Source organism: Atractosteus spatula, chromosome 3 (assembly GCF_055471065.1).
Source record: "Atractosteus spatula isolate fAtrSpa1 chromosome 3, fAtrSpa1.hap1, whole genome shotgun sequence".
Lineage (NCBI taxonomy): Eukaryota > Metazoa > Chordata > Actinopteri > Semionotiformes > Lepisosteidae > Atractosteus > Atractosteus spatula.
Genome location: NC_142708.1, coordinates 42745752 through 42760344, shown reverse-complemented (window position 1 = coordinate 42760344; position 14593 = coordinate 42745752). Strand labels below are relative to the sequence as shown.

Genomic DNA, 14593 nt, shown 5'->3' with positions numbered 1-14593 from the left:
CGAGCTTGGTTTGAAGCCAACAACACAGAACCAGTCATCAGAACTGCACCCTCCGCAGCTGACCAGCTGCTCTCACTGTCTGCAGATGAGGTGAGGAGATCTCTGCTAAAAGTGAACACACGCAAGGCTGCAGGATCCGACAGCATACCCAGTCGCGTCCTCAGAGCCTGCGCCAATCAACTGGCGGGTGTATTCACAGACATTTTCAACATATCTCTGGCCCAAGCCGTAGTCCCCACCTGCTTCAAGACAACCACCATCATCCCAATACCAAAGAAAACCACAGTGACATGTCTTAATGACTACCGACCAGTGGCACTAACACCTGTCATCATGAAGTGCTTCGAGAGCCTGGTCATGAAGCACATTAAGGACACCATCCCAAACACAGTGGACCCGTACCAGTTTGCCTACCGGTCCAACAGATCCACAGATGACGCAATCTGCATTGCCACACACACGGCCCTATCCCATCTGGACAAAAAGAACACATACACAAGACTACTATTCATCGACTTCAGCTCAGCTTTTAACACTATCATCCCAGAGAAACTAGTCTAGAAACTCAGTGCACTGGGTCTCAACACCACCCTCTGCAACTGGATTCGGGACTTTCTGACAGGCAGACCTCAGGCTGTCAGGCTTGGAAACCACACCTCAGGCACACTAACTCTGAACACTGGGGTCCCCCAGGGGTGTGTGCTTAGTCCATTGCTCTACTCCCTCTATACCCACGACTGTAAGGCCAAACACAACACCAACTCCATCATCAAGTTTGCCGATGACACCACACTTGTAGGTCTGATCACAGACAATGATGAGAGGGCCTACAGGGAGGAGGTCAGGAAACCGCAAACCGGACATGCCCCTATCCACATCAACAGGACTGAAGTGGAAAGGGTCAGTAACTTTAAATTCCTTGGTGTCCATATCACCGAGGACCTCACATGGTCTCTCAACACAACCTGTCTGATCAAGAAAGCGCGACAGCACCTGTACTTCCTAAGACGGTTGAAGAAGGCTAAGATATGTCCCCAGATCCTCACTAACTTTTACAGATGCACTACAGAAAGCACACTGACAGGCTGCATCACAGTGTGGTATGGCAACTGCAGTGCTGCTGACCGCAAAGCCCTACAGCGGGTGGTGAAAACTGCCCAGTCCATCACTGGGGTTACCCTCCCATCTATCCAGGACATTTATGACAGACGGTGCTTGAGGAAAGCTCTAAGCATCATCGAAGACCCCACACACCCCAGCTACAGACTTTATGATCTGCTACCATCTGGAAAACGGTACCGGAGCATTCGTGCCCGGACTACCAGACTCAGAGACAGTTTTTACCCCCGCACTATCAAACTATTAAACTCCCAGCCTCTCTCACTCTCACCTCACCTCTCACCTATGATCTGAACCTCACAGTGCCTTCTTTCTTTCTTTCTTACCAAAAACCCAAACACACATTTAAAATCTACCTCTACCATACATGTCAAAAGCTCACTCCCCATAATTTCTATCCCTTTATTTTATTCTGTTGATGCATATTTTTGCACATAACCTGTTACCTTTTTGTTGTTTTGCACATTGCCTGTTGTTGTTTTTTGCACATTGCCAGTTGTTGTTTTTTTGCACACTGCCTGTTGTCTTTCTTTTGTTACACAATTGTATTGTTGTTGTTGTTGTTGTTGTTTTTTTCTCTTTGTACTACTTATGTCCGAGAGCTAGCTAAATAGCATTTCGTTATACCATATACCATGTATATGAGTGTAATGACAATAAACTTGAACTTGAATCATACCAACCACTTAGGTATGACCTTGGCAAAATCCTTACAAACTATGTGATTATTTATTTTACTTATTGATTTATCCACTTTGTCAAATTCCTGATTTTCTCAATTTTTGTAACGTTATGTTACCCTTCAAAGTCTTCAGTTTGAGCATTCAAGTTTTTAATAAAATATTAATTTAAAAAATTGTGCATGCATCATTTTGTAATCTCACAAAATGTGACACCATAGAAAGGGTAAGAATATTTTGCTCTGCATCAGTACTCCCTTCTCAGATAAAAATCCTTAGCTGAGAAAACAAACATTCAGCTATAGTATTAAGGACAGACACCAGAGAAGCTGAAAACGAGGCCTCCTGTAAAAAGACTGGTGTTGGCAGAACAAAATGGACCCCAATGAAAACACTTTCAGCTTTTTATTGCATGTAGGAGGATGTCGTGAGCTAGAGGTAACATCTTCATAAAGTTAATATAGTTTATCCTTTAAAAACATTAAAAAGAACAACAGAAGGACAAATCCTTACATCCCAGGATATGAATAAACATAAGAAAATAATGACCACGAAATTACCTAATAAGACTGAAAGTGTTCTTCTAGACTGTTCATGGCTTACATTTTTGCATAGTAGATAACTCCATATCAAATAGCACATTCAGATCCAGTTGTGGTTACTATAAATAAGTTTCAAAACAGAGATACATTAATTCCAGTTTTGCTGCAGTTAGAAGCTGGGAACACCAAAAAGAAAAGAATACAAATTCAATCATGCCTCTTAAACTTTAGGGATTAATTTCTATGTATCAAGTTTAGCCAAGACACCATACTTTACCATTCATCGGCTTCAAACTTTCAGGATCTACCTGGACCTCAGCAGTTAAAAACTGCACAAACCTCCCCTGAGCTATTGTGCTCACATCATCAAAAATTCAGATTACTTTTAATCTTCTGAAATTCTCAAGGCAGAGTCCTTCATAGCTACAAAACACCAAACAAAGGACCTCTTTGAGGTTTCAACAAATAGACCATATTAATAATCTGGAATGTCAGACTATCCTGATGCAGTAAGAGCACACAACTGCCCTACACAGATAGCAATTAGCAGACCACTATCAGAGTCATAGTGGTATATATTACTTTGTAACTCTGTTGTGAGCAGGTGAAACTGTATCTATCAGAGACTATGTAAAATAATGTAAAAAAGACACATTTTTCAAAGTGTATAGAAAATCTAAAACAGTAGGAGTAAAATCCCTGGTTTGTTACAAAGTGTTCAATGGCAACTGCATTTTCTGACCAATGTATTTTTCCCTTAAATGAGAAGTGATACAGATCTCAGAGAGCCTGAGGCCCCCTGGAAGCTCACTAGGACTTCACCATATTGCCATGCAGTGTAAAATGCTCAGGAATGTGGGTGATAATTATGCTCATATACTTTATGGTCACATATTAGGACTTCTCACTGAATACTGTTGTGACAGGCCTTCCTCTCCTCAGGTGGCTCATGAGGCCTACAATACAAATTAGCGTTTATTAAGAATATTATCAATGACCCGTAAGTTATTCAGTAACTATAAAGTATGCAAGCCAGTGTTTTCAGAAAGCTAAATTAAATAGTTCAATGTCATTCTATTAAATGCTTAATTCCAGGTTGCATGTCAATCTAACATACATGTATTTAAAAATATCTGTATGTTGAATTATGACCTTGATTGCCACACACTTAGTTCTCTTTAAAACAAATAAAGACAGTCAATAGTCACTGCATTTAGCATGCTATTGCTCTAGGTTAATATTTATTTCCATAAATTGTTGCATGCTCTTGTATGATGTTCTTGTTTAATGCAACAATTTATTTGGGTCACCCACATGAACTCCAATCATTTGCACTGCAAACTTATTTATCTCATTTTATCTCATGGACCTTTCAGTTAACTCATGATTCAATCCATTCCCACTTTAAAACATATTTATAGTTAATCACCAGTGGCTATAGACAGGAAGTGTCATCACATATGTAACAAAACACAGTCCACATAAGCACAGTAATAACCATGTGCATGTAATCAACTAAAACCAAACACAGCTTGCTGCACAAACAGGAATAGTAATATCAGATAAATTCACCGATTAAAGTAAGAGCAAAAAAAAACACTAAATAAAAACTGAAAAGAGGAGAAAGATGCACACCATATTTGAAAAGGGACATCAGAATGAAACTCCAAATGTGCTAGGTTGCTTTCCGAAGCATTTTCATTGAGAAGTATAAATTATTCCAAAGCATTATTTTTACAGTCTAAATTAACTCATTAGGCTAACTTCATGGAATATAAGAGATTCTTAAGAGAGAAGACCTCCAACTCCAGACCTATTTGTACACCAATCAGACATACTTGCACTGTTCACTAGCAGAGGGAACTTGGAAAAAGTATTTCCTATAGCTCTTTATTTTGAACAACTTTACAATTTACTGGGTCATTATTACAAGGCCCAACCTGGTATAATAGGTTTAAAAAGGCTAGCACAAGAGAAAGGGGTGGATGATGATGAGGTAAGTTCTTAAGAGTCCAACATTATGCAGGGTGTAAAGACAAGCCAAGCCACTAACTGCCAGCTCTTTCAGAAAATGTTACTTTTCTTTAAAGTTTAAAACCTGCCTCATTTAACATGAAAGTTGGTGAAACAATTTATTTTATTTCAAATACACTTTCCAAAATGTATTTAGAATACTGTCATTTGAAAAATATGAAAAATAAGTTGAATATTGGAATGTATTTGAAAATAAATTTGCAAACTATGAGAATGTACTCATAACTCACAACTAATGATTTTTTTCTAGATGGATCAAAAGGAATAAAAGACTAATAATAACAGAAAGATATCTTCTGTATCATAGTTACTGCACATCTCAACAATTATTCTATTTTAGCTAATGCTTATGAAATTATTCTTTTGAAACTTTCTTTTAAACACAAAAACCTTCATCCTCAACTTCATCCTCTTCCCCTGACAATTACTAAATAAACCCTCCTGAGAGAGTGTCAAGGTGCACAGGAGTGTGGTCTACAGAACAGGGGCTCATACTGTCACAGCACTTACCTGCTCGTTGTATGGAGTCAGTGAGAATCCTATCTGGCGTGTCATACTTTGTGTGGTAGATGAATCCACTTTCGATGAAGGCCAAATCAATTCCTGCAGAGAAAATCAACAATCATGTACTGAAATAGAAACAGCAAGGGCACAAACTGGTGTCTAATTGACATATATGTTAAGTAGAACAAGAATATACAACTTATATGCATATGTAGGAATTTGTAACCATGTAATACAACTACAAAGTTTTGGTTACATTACCAAAATCTAGCAATGTAATTTAAGCAGAATGATCCTGCTTTGAAGATATAGCAAACTTGTGATATTACACGTATAAAACACACTTTGCTCATTTTAAGATTTTACAGTAATATGGCCCCTGCTGACTATTTTCACAAACTGCAGAAGTACTTAATGAAACAACTCTAAAAAGGACAGGAAAAAAAAATAAAATAATAAACACAAATGTGTAAAAAACAAAAGGAAATTATTATGGTTTAACGTCTTAATGAGCTGTATCCAGTGCACATAATATTTCAGCCTCTATATAAAATATGATTTTATTCAAAGCTGCTTAAACTAGTTACAGTGCCGTGAAAAAGTATTTGCCCTATAATGCCCTGATTTCCTCTATAATTGCAGATTTGTGACGTTGAATGTTTTCAGGTCTACAACCAAAATCTAATATTAGATAAAGGAACCTGACTGAACAAATAACACATTTGTTTTAAGTATTTCATTTATTTAATGAACAAAGTTATCAAACACCAACTGGCACTGTCTGAAAAAGTAATTGTAGTTAAATAAACCCAATTAAAGGAATAATTTAGAGTCAGCTGATTGAACACAGCCAGCCCTGCTCAATATAAACCTCTCCTGTTTTGACCCTTACCATCAGAGTCAAGTTGCCAGCACAAAGATTCAACAAGCACATTATACCATGATCAAAGGAAATTCCTGAAGGGATCAGAAAAAAAGTTGTTGATATCAATCAGTATGGAAATGGTTACAAAGCCATTTCCAAGGCTCTGGGACTCCACCGAACCACACTGAGGGCCATAATCTCCAAATGGAGAACACTTGGAACAGTAGTGAATTTGAGCTTTATGGGAGACTAGCAAGTTGGAAACCACTGCTAACCAAGAAGAACAGAAATGCTTGTCTCTCATTTGCCAAGAAGCACCTGGATGATCCCCAAGCCTTTTGGGAGAATGTTATATGGGTAAATGAGTCAAAAGTGGAATGTTTTGGACAACATGGGTCCCATTATATCCAGTGTAAAGAAAACACAGCAATTCACAGTAAGAACATCATGCCAACAGTCAAACATGGTGGTGGTAGTGTGATGGTGTGGGGATGCTGCTTTGCTGCCTCAGGACCTGAACGACTTGCCATAATTGAAGGAACCATGAATTCTGCTCTGTATCAGAAATTCTTAAGGATAATGTCTGGTCACCTGTCCGTGAGCTGAAGCTGAAGCATAGTTGGGTCATGCAGCAAGACAATGATCCAAAACACAAAAGCAAGTCCACATCAGAATGGCTGAAAAGAAGCAAAATTAAAGTTTTGGAGTGGCCAAGTCAAAGTCCAGACGTAAACCCAATAGAGATGCTGTGCCAGGACCTGAAATGAGCAGTTCATGCTTGAAAACCTACCAATGTTTCTGAATTAAAGCAGATATGCGAGGAAGAGTGGGCTAAAATTTCTCCACAGTGATGTGAAAGACTGATATTGAATTATAGGACGTGTTTGGTTGCAGTCATTGCAGCTAAAGGTGGTGCAACCAGTTATTAAGTGTCAATTACTTTTTTCACACAGGGGATATGGGTACTAGATAACTTTGTTTATTAAATAAATGAAATAATCATAATGAAAAAAGTTGTTATTTGCTCACTCAGGTTCCCTTTAATTAATCAAATATTAAATTTTATCTAAAGATCTGAAAACATCCAGTGTGATAAATATGCAATAATAGAGGAAATCAGGAAGGGGGCAAATACCTTTTCACGACACTGTATATAAAGGTTTAGTATAAACATTTAATCCATGAAATCTTCTCTAGACTCACAGAAGAAATTACTGATTGATTCTTAAATGTAGAATAAAGCAAGGCATTTAGTATAATCTTGGTAATGTCTGGTCATGTGAAAAACATACTTTAGCTTCAAAACAGACATATATCGCAAAACATCATGGATAACTTTGCTGAATTCAGCTGTTGTGCTTCATCTGTACAGGTGTGGTGGCAATCCCAAAAATGAATACCACTGCCTGGATCCCCTGGATTTACCTGGAATGTTTCCAAAATCCCTGTAGATGCGGAAGTCGGTATCTGATGGGATTATGCCACTCTGAAAAACCTCCTGGCCAACCACAGAGGCGAAGGGGTGCTTAGCTGCGTGTACATAAGCCTGAACCAGCCAGGGGTTTTCTGGACCTGAGAAGGAAGTTAAATAAAACTGGTCATCAACTTGCAAATAGCTTTTGCAGCTGAGACCAATTCTGCTTCCTGCCTTGGGTACCTACCTAAAATATTTCCCTGCAGCTTCCTTTGATTTTTAAAACAATGATGAAGGACAGCACAGTATAACTATGCTTCTGCCATCCTGAAAGTTAGCTGTAATTTGGCAAAAATGAAAATAAAAATTCTGACTCATCTGTCAAAATGAACATTTGATGGTAGCTTTTTGTTTGACAGAGCCTTCCTGCTTTTGCCTAATGGAAAACACAGTATCATATTCCAGGCCTGTTACTAGCTATCAGCAGATAGCTGAAATGTTTATCTTGTTTCATTTCAGAAAATGGCAGGAAATGGTACAAGCCATCCATCAACAAGTCACTTGAGAGCAGCAGAAGACAGAATATCAGTGTCACAAGGATATCGTGAAACAGACAATTTAAGAGAGACAATCAGTTAGAACATGTTCCAGATAGCGAGCCAGTCAGAAAGTGAACCCACAGTCCTGGAACAGCAATAATAGCACTAACCTCTGCATCACCATCTTAGTCCATAACTACTTAGTCAAAACTGTTCAAAACTAAAAGCAAAAGACACTTACGCTTTTCCACCACTTTAAGGACACTAATTACAGTAAATGGTAGTAAATACCAACATTATATACAATATTACTGATTGATATACATTGTTGGCACTCACACAAAACTTTTACACCATCAGGGGCAACTTTTTTATTCAGCTGCAGTTAAGATCTTTCATATACCAACTATTCTTTACTTCAGTATACTCAGTAGAACACAACCTCTTCTGTCTGACACACAGAGAGATAAAGCACACCTGTCTGAAACACAATCTCTTTGCCACCGACTCCAGCTGCCTCCAGGTTGATGAAGGCACGGATAATCTTTGCCCATGGGTGTTGTGTGATGAACCCATGACTAGCCTGACAAAAGTAAAAGAAAAAAAACAGAAAAATGATTAAAGGTCCCCAAGGTTTAATGACAACTCAATAAGTACTAAATCTCCTCATTAGTGAGAGAGCTGAATGGGCTCAGGTGATCAGGTGGCTTAACCAGTTGAATGTCAAGCCCGGTGAAAAATCAAAATAGAAAAATGTAGGAAGGAATCAATGTGCCCCATTTATCAAGAGAAAAATGCCTTCATGCCACTGGTATGTGAGTCCACTGATGTAGTGGGGAATCAAGATTTCGGACAGACCACCCTGGTGGATGACAGTGAATGTGATGCAGATGGGCTGAAAAGTATGTTAAGTGCTGTGTAAAGCAGTTCAGTCAATAGGGGGAGGTCCAAATGTTCCTAGTCTGTCCAGGAGTTTGTAATCACTACATAATTTCTCCTGTTGTGACAGATAACAGCCCGACTGCACTCTGCTGCATTGATTATGTCCTGGGACCTCGCTTGGAGCCCTTCCTGTAGGTTCATCCCAACATGACAACATTCTACAGGACAATGCATGTTCTCATGCAGCTTGCATAACAAGCATAACTTTCTTGCGAGATCAATAGGTGAAAACTATGCATGAATGCCCTGCTCATACAAATTTAACCCTGTTGAGCTTTTGTTGGATGACCTGTGATGACTTGTGGCATTTAAAGCTCAGAGACCAGTGACTTGGTACATGTCTGTCCAGATTCTATGACAGTAATGGGAATTCCAAAAACATAGCATCTGCAACCTGGTGCAAATAATTTGGCACAGATCCCTGCGACTTTCACAGCGGGCCTCATTTTGATCTTAAAACAACAATTGTTAATCAGCACAGTGAATTAACTTTTGATCTGTAGTGTACCAGTGCTACATTTCAGGGGTGGATGTATTATATTGGGTTCCTTCTTACAGTGTATGTAAAGTTCTTTGGGATAATGAGATTGCAAAGTGCTACACAAGTCAGGGTAGTGGGAATCAGAAATAAGTTGTCAGGCCAAACATGTTATCAAGGCAGATGTGTCGGCTTCATTCAAGACACAGCTGGATAACATCCCAAGATCAATTAGCTATTATACACCACACGAGATACATGGGCTAAATGGTCTTCTCTGCATCTAAATGATTTATCAATTTTATTTATTTATTTGTTGCAGTTATAAGGGACAATAAGTCCTTTGATTCACAGTATACAGAAAACATATTACTGAAATATTTGTTAGCATTTTATTGAGCACGTTACCTTACTCAATAAATATCATTAAGTGCAGCAATTTAAAATAGCTGATGGTGGTCTCATTCCTTACAATGCATTAGGACAGATGCTCATTTCAATCAGTACACTAACTATATAGTTCAGGGGGTAGCTGTGTCATCATGCGTAGGCTGCAAAGGAACAAGTAAAGGTTTATTCCATGCTGAAAAGAAAAGAGACATAATGTTTATACTGTGGAGCCTTCTTCAGGTGACAATACATGTGAACACCTTAACACCTGAAGAAGGATCCACAGCTGAAACACTGTGTCTCTTTTCTTCTCAGCATGGAATAAAGCCTTACTTGATTCTTCACTACCCATATAGCCTCCTTTGCTGTGACCATGCAGACCTATGCTTTGTCAACATACAGGCAAATCAATTTTCTAAAATCTGAACTCAATGGACAATAAGATTGTGAGGAATAAAATGTGAAGGATTTTTTCCCCCAGTGATTAAAACATTCCACATTTTTTTTTTGTTCAAGCTGTTTTGTTGGTAACTGTGGGATCAGATGTAATGCACAATGCCATGAATACATACAGTACACATTCCCATGTTACACCAATAGAGAACAAATTGGCAACTGTCATATATGGAAAACCAACAATTCACAAATGCTGTCTAAATTCATATTGCTGTCCAGTTTTTGCTTTATTCCTGAATGTATGTTTATGCGCCGGGGGGACCAAGCCAACCTTGGTCCGGAAGAGTCATATTTAGGGGTCATCCTCAAATTACCAATTTCTAAACAACTCGAACACTTTCATTTTGACCTCTTAAGCAGATGATTGTTACAAATTAACTTATTTACATATTACTGTAAATTAAATAACAATATTACCAACCCTTAGCTCTTAATTGAATGAAGTAACTTACTAAATTAATCAAAATTCGCATTTTTTACTCATTTAAACTTTAAGCAAGAGCTACTGGATTGTGGCTCTTTGCTCTACACTGTGCAAGAAAGTCCTTCTCAAAAAGGGTTTCAGAACTTAGGTTTAACAATGCAGTGGAATTAAATATAAGTTTAGTCACATATTTATCACTAATGTCGACAAGAGAATAATTGTAATCGAAACCAAGGAATAGTATACAGTAACATCTGTATTCCATTCTCAACGTGTGGTACATGTTTTTCTTCAAATAGGCCCCACCTGAAGCACATTCTCTTCAGCTCCATTAAAAAGGAAAATCACAGCATGTTGCAGAGGAGTGGATAAACTGCAGAGTGACTGAAGTACTTCCAGCATCACAGCGCAGCTGACAGCATCATCACTTGCTCCTGGAGTCAGCAGACAAGGAAAACCAACTGAGTGTCAGCAGAACTGTGCCTCTTGCCAGCAATTTATGCCAAATTGCATGACTGCAGAGGTATCAAGTTTATTAAATGATTTACATCAGGCTGGCTTATAAAAACTTTATACACAGACATTTTACACTCCATCCTGGGCCAGAAATCTGTTACTCTCAACTTATCTCCTACTGTAAATTGTGCAACTGAAAATGGCTATATTCAACAAACATTATCATGAAGAGGGCTATAAGAAATGCTGACACAGTGCATGGAAACAGTATCAATTACCCTAACCATTCATTAGGTGCCTAAGACCTTTCAATATCTGGTGCATGTATTCTATCACAAATAACTACTGACAGTGACAGAATGAAACCAAAAAACATCTGACCAACTACAGGAGTTGTGCACCCCTGCTTTCAAGAAGATTGGCCCATTTGGAAAATGCAAAAGAGCATAAAAGGCACCCCTTATAATTAAAGGGTTCCCACAGATTAGAGATGTCAAATCAAGTCAAAGCATAAAGGTCAAGTACTAATATTCATAATGGTACAATCCCAACTGCAATAAGGAAAATAAGAATAACACTTTCATCCTACTTGGGCCCCACAGCTAGAGTCTGGCTTGATAATAGAAGGCTTCAACACTTGATAACACAGCAGCATTACCAGTCTAAAACTGCAGTCCAAGTGCCTCAACCTAAAACCTGCATCAAATCCTAACCCTACCTTTGGATTTACACTTAACTCAATATTAGTACTAACTAGAGGTAGATTTAGGATTAAACCTAAGCTCTGATCATTCCTTTATTCTCCATTAGGAAAACATTTCTTACTTCATGCTTTGCTCCTTGGGTTTGGAAAAGTGCTTTCTAAAGAAAAGTTATTATTATTGTTATTTTTATGATTACATGACAATACAAAACTTCAGAATGAGATAGGGAACTAATGAAAGGTCTATAAATGTCAGACTTTCAGATTTTAATCAAATAAGAGCTGAGGGGCTACCTGGGCTGTTGGCCACTGAGTCAAAGTGGCAGTTGGCCAGCATGGCATGTTTGGCCCCTTGTTTTGGTTCCAGCTTGACTGCAATGTTGGTGACCTTGTCATAGTAACTGGTGAAGCCGCCCAAAAAATCAATACTGAAAGAGCCCGTCGGTCTCTGGATATCTACTGAGATGGAGTGTGGTCCTGACGCACTCTCTGCTTTTATTTTTTCGATTTGACTCAAGAGATAGTTTACTGTCAAGACTTCATTCTCCGGACTTCCAACAGGTCTGGGCCCAACACTGGTAATATGTTCAAGATGCTTCCTGCAACACACATTAGCAGTGCTCACGAGAAGATAAAGACACAGCAGTAGTAAATCAGAAAAACAACTTTGTAGGTTGAAGTAGTTCAGGTGGGCAGTAATAGGTTTACTCCATGCTGAAAAGAGAAATGAAGAAAGAAAACACAACGTTTCGGCCGTGAAGCCTTCTGTGTGAGAAAGACAGGGCAGTAAGCAAAGGTTATGTAGCAGGAGAACAAAAGCTGGGAGAGGAGGAGCGAGGGGCGGAAGCAGGGGACAGACAGGGTGGCCAATCAGGTAGTGTGAAGTCAGGATAGGTGAAGAGAGGTGTGAAATTAAACCTACAGGTAAACCTAAAGTAACCTTTAGGTTAATTTAAACCTAAACCTAAAGAACTATCAGGTTAAATAAGTTACTATTAATCGTCTCCTTCATTTTAAAGGACTCAATTGAAAACTATTAAAGGACTGATTTTCAAGGTATTCTAGCATTACCATTCAGTCTTGTATAATTTTTAAAGTGTCTTGGCTAGATGACGATTTGCTTGATACCAAAAGGAATCTAGTTCTCGGAATTTCTTGCTGTACTCACAATCTGTATGTGTATACTCCTAATGGATCTGCCTTTATGTAAAAACATATTTACTGTTTTTGAATCTTATACATTTTTAATACACAGAAATACGATAAAACAAACATTCTCTCGTCTTTAATATACTTCAGAAATATGTTAAATGTAAGTAAATTCCATATATGACACTGTACAACACAGAAATTACAGTCAAATACAGTATATGCCAATTACTGAAAATGATGGTTCTGAAAAAGAAACGAATAAATAAGAATTGTTTATAAATTAACATTTTCGTAACGTAACTTTTTTTTTCATTTTATGCTAAAATAACCTTTAGTATTTCGATTCCACAACATGATCTGCCTACACCAGCCGCAGAACAAGGAAACTTGCAGTTCTCTTAATACCGTGCTATATCCGCAAAGGAGACACTAAGCGAAATCAGTAATCGAGAATTTAATTCAGTCTTGATTTGGTAAAGTTATACAACAAAGCCCAACAACTGTGTAAGAAAACAGAATACTATAGATACCTATCCTATCGGTTTGCCCTTGCCAAATAGGATCTAACGCAGGTTGGTGTATAAAAAAGTCCGAACTGCTTAGCTGCCATCTGGAGACACATTCTGCCAAACTTCAAAAACAAAAAGCTAATATACAGTACCCGAGTGCTGCGTGGAGGGCTTGTTTGTCTGGAATATTTCTGCTACAGTCGCATTAAGCTGTATTAAAGCCAATATATTCAGATTTGATATAAGGCAGATTTCATTCATCTTAAAGCCATGGGCGTATTTAAGTAACGTGACGTAAGAGGTGTAGGTAATGCTAATATTATTAAATACTTAAATGCTAATACCATAATACAAATTTCTGTACGTACCTTGCCCTTATCGCATTGAACTCGTCGGTGAATGTTCGGATGACAAGCTGCTGTAATGATAAATGAACTAGTCCCCATAACATAAAAAGGAATATAGCAACTAGACTAACTCCGATTCCTTCTTCCAGCAAACGCAAACCAAACTCAAGCTTCTTTTTATCTTCCCCAGAGTCATTGTTCTCATTCAGTTCCCATGTATCCGTAGCCGGTTCCGATATATTATTGCATGTACGATACCCTTTTATTCTCCTTACAGTAGTGTCCCTCTCCATTTTTACTGCGGGCAAGTCGGCGAGCGTCATTTGGGCAAAATACAAACGGATACGACACAGGGACAAACTATCTAATGAAAACTGTCCGTCAACAGCTAGGCAACCTGGAAATACGTTGATTATGCTTTCAGGCAGAACCCATAATCTATTATCGAAAGAGCTGCTGCAAACCGTGTGGTGGTCAGGTGTTGCTTTAAAACATTTCTATATGTGAGATTTTTCTCATTCGTGCTTTTTTCTGAGATAAGATTAAGAGTATGTGTGCAATGTCCGTTTTTGACCTAAAAAAATTACTGTCTTCCCAATTGAAGATACTGTATTCCAGATTAAATGGATAGCATCTGAAAATGGCATCTGAACTAGGTGATTTAAATTTACTTTGGAAAAATTTAATAAATTTAATACTGTTAACAAAAATTGTTTTTTTTTTAAATGCACTTTTGAGGTTAATCATAGAAAGCAAAGAAAATAAAAAATATTTTTTTTATTGGAACTTCCGTATTACACAAAGTATACAGATAACTCCGTATTGCGTTCAGGTAACTGTAGGTACTTTGTTTATTACAAGTTCTGTAGAGTGTAACCCCAAACCTACAGAGAAGCAGGCATTGTGCTAAGTAGGGGTCAATAACAGATAAATTCAGTTCTGCTTACTATCACCATATTGCACAGTGAAATGATATTTTGGTTTCACTATTTGGTGAAAAGCCATTTTGGTTTAGATAGTAATATAATGGTGTTTAACT

The 14593-nt window shown here is 38.1% G+C and overlaps 1 protein-coding gene across 1 annotated transcript in view; it reads right to left on the bottom strand.

Moving 5' to 3' along the window:
- Positions 1 to 13877, bottom strand: part of ermp1 (endoplasmic reticulum metallopeptidase 1) — a 38122-nt gene extending 24245 nt beyond the window's left edge. The window contains exons 1-6 of the mRNA XM_088912169.1: positions 13576 to 13877; positions 11841 to 12145; positions 10694 to 10821; positions 8175 to 8280; positions 7170 to 7316; positions 4886 to 4978 (exon numbers count right to left, since the gene is read on the bottom strand). Coding sequence (XP_088768295.1) covers positions 4886 to 4978; positions 7170 to 7316; positions 8175 to 8280; positions 10694 to 10821; positions 11841 to 12145; positions 13576 to 13877 — 1081 coding nt within the window. The remainder of the gene's footprint in view (positions 1 to 4885; positions 4979 to 7169; positions 7317 to 8174; positions 8281 to 10693; positions 10822 to 11840; positions 12146 to 13575) is intronic.
- Positions 13878 to 14593: the final 716 nt, after the last annotated feature.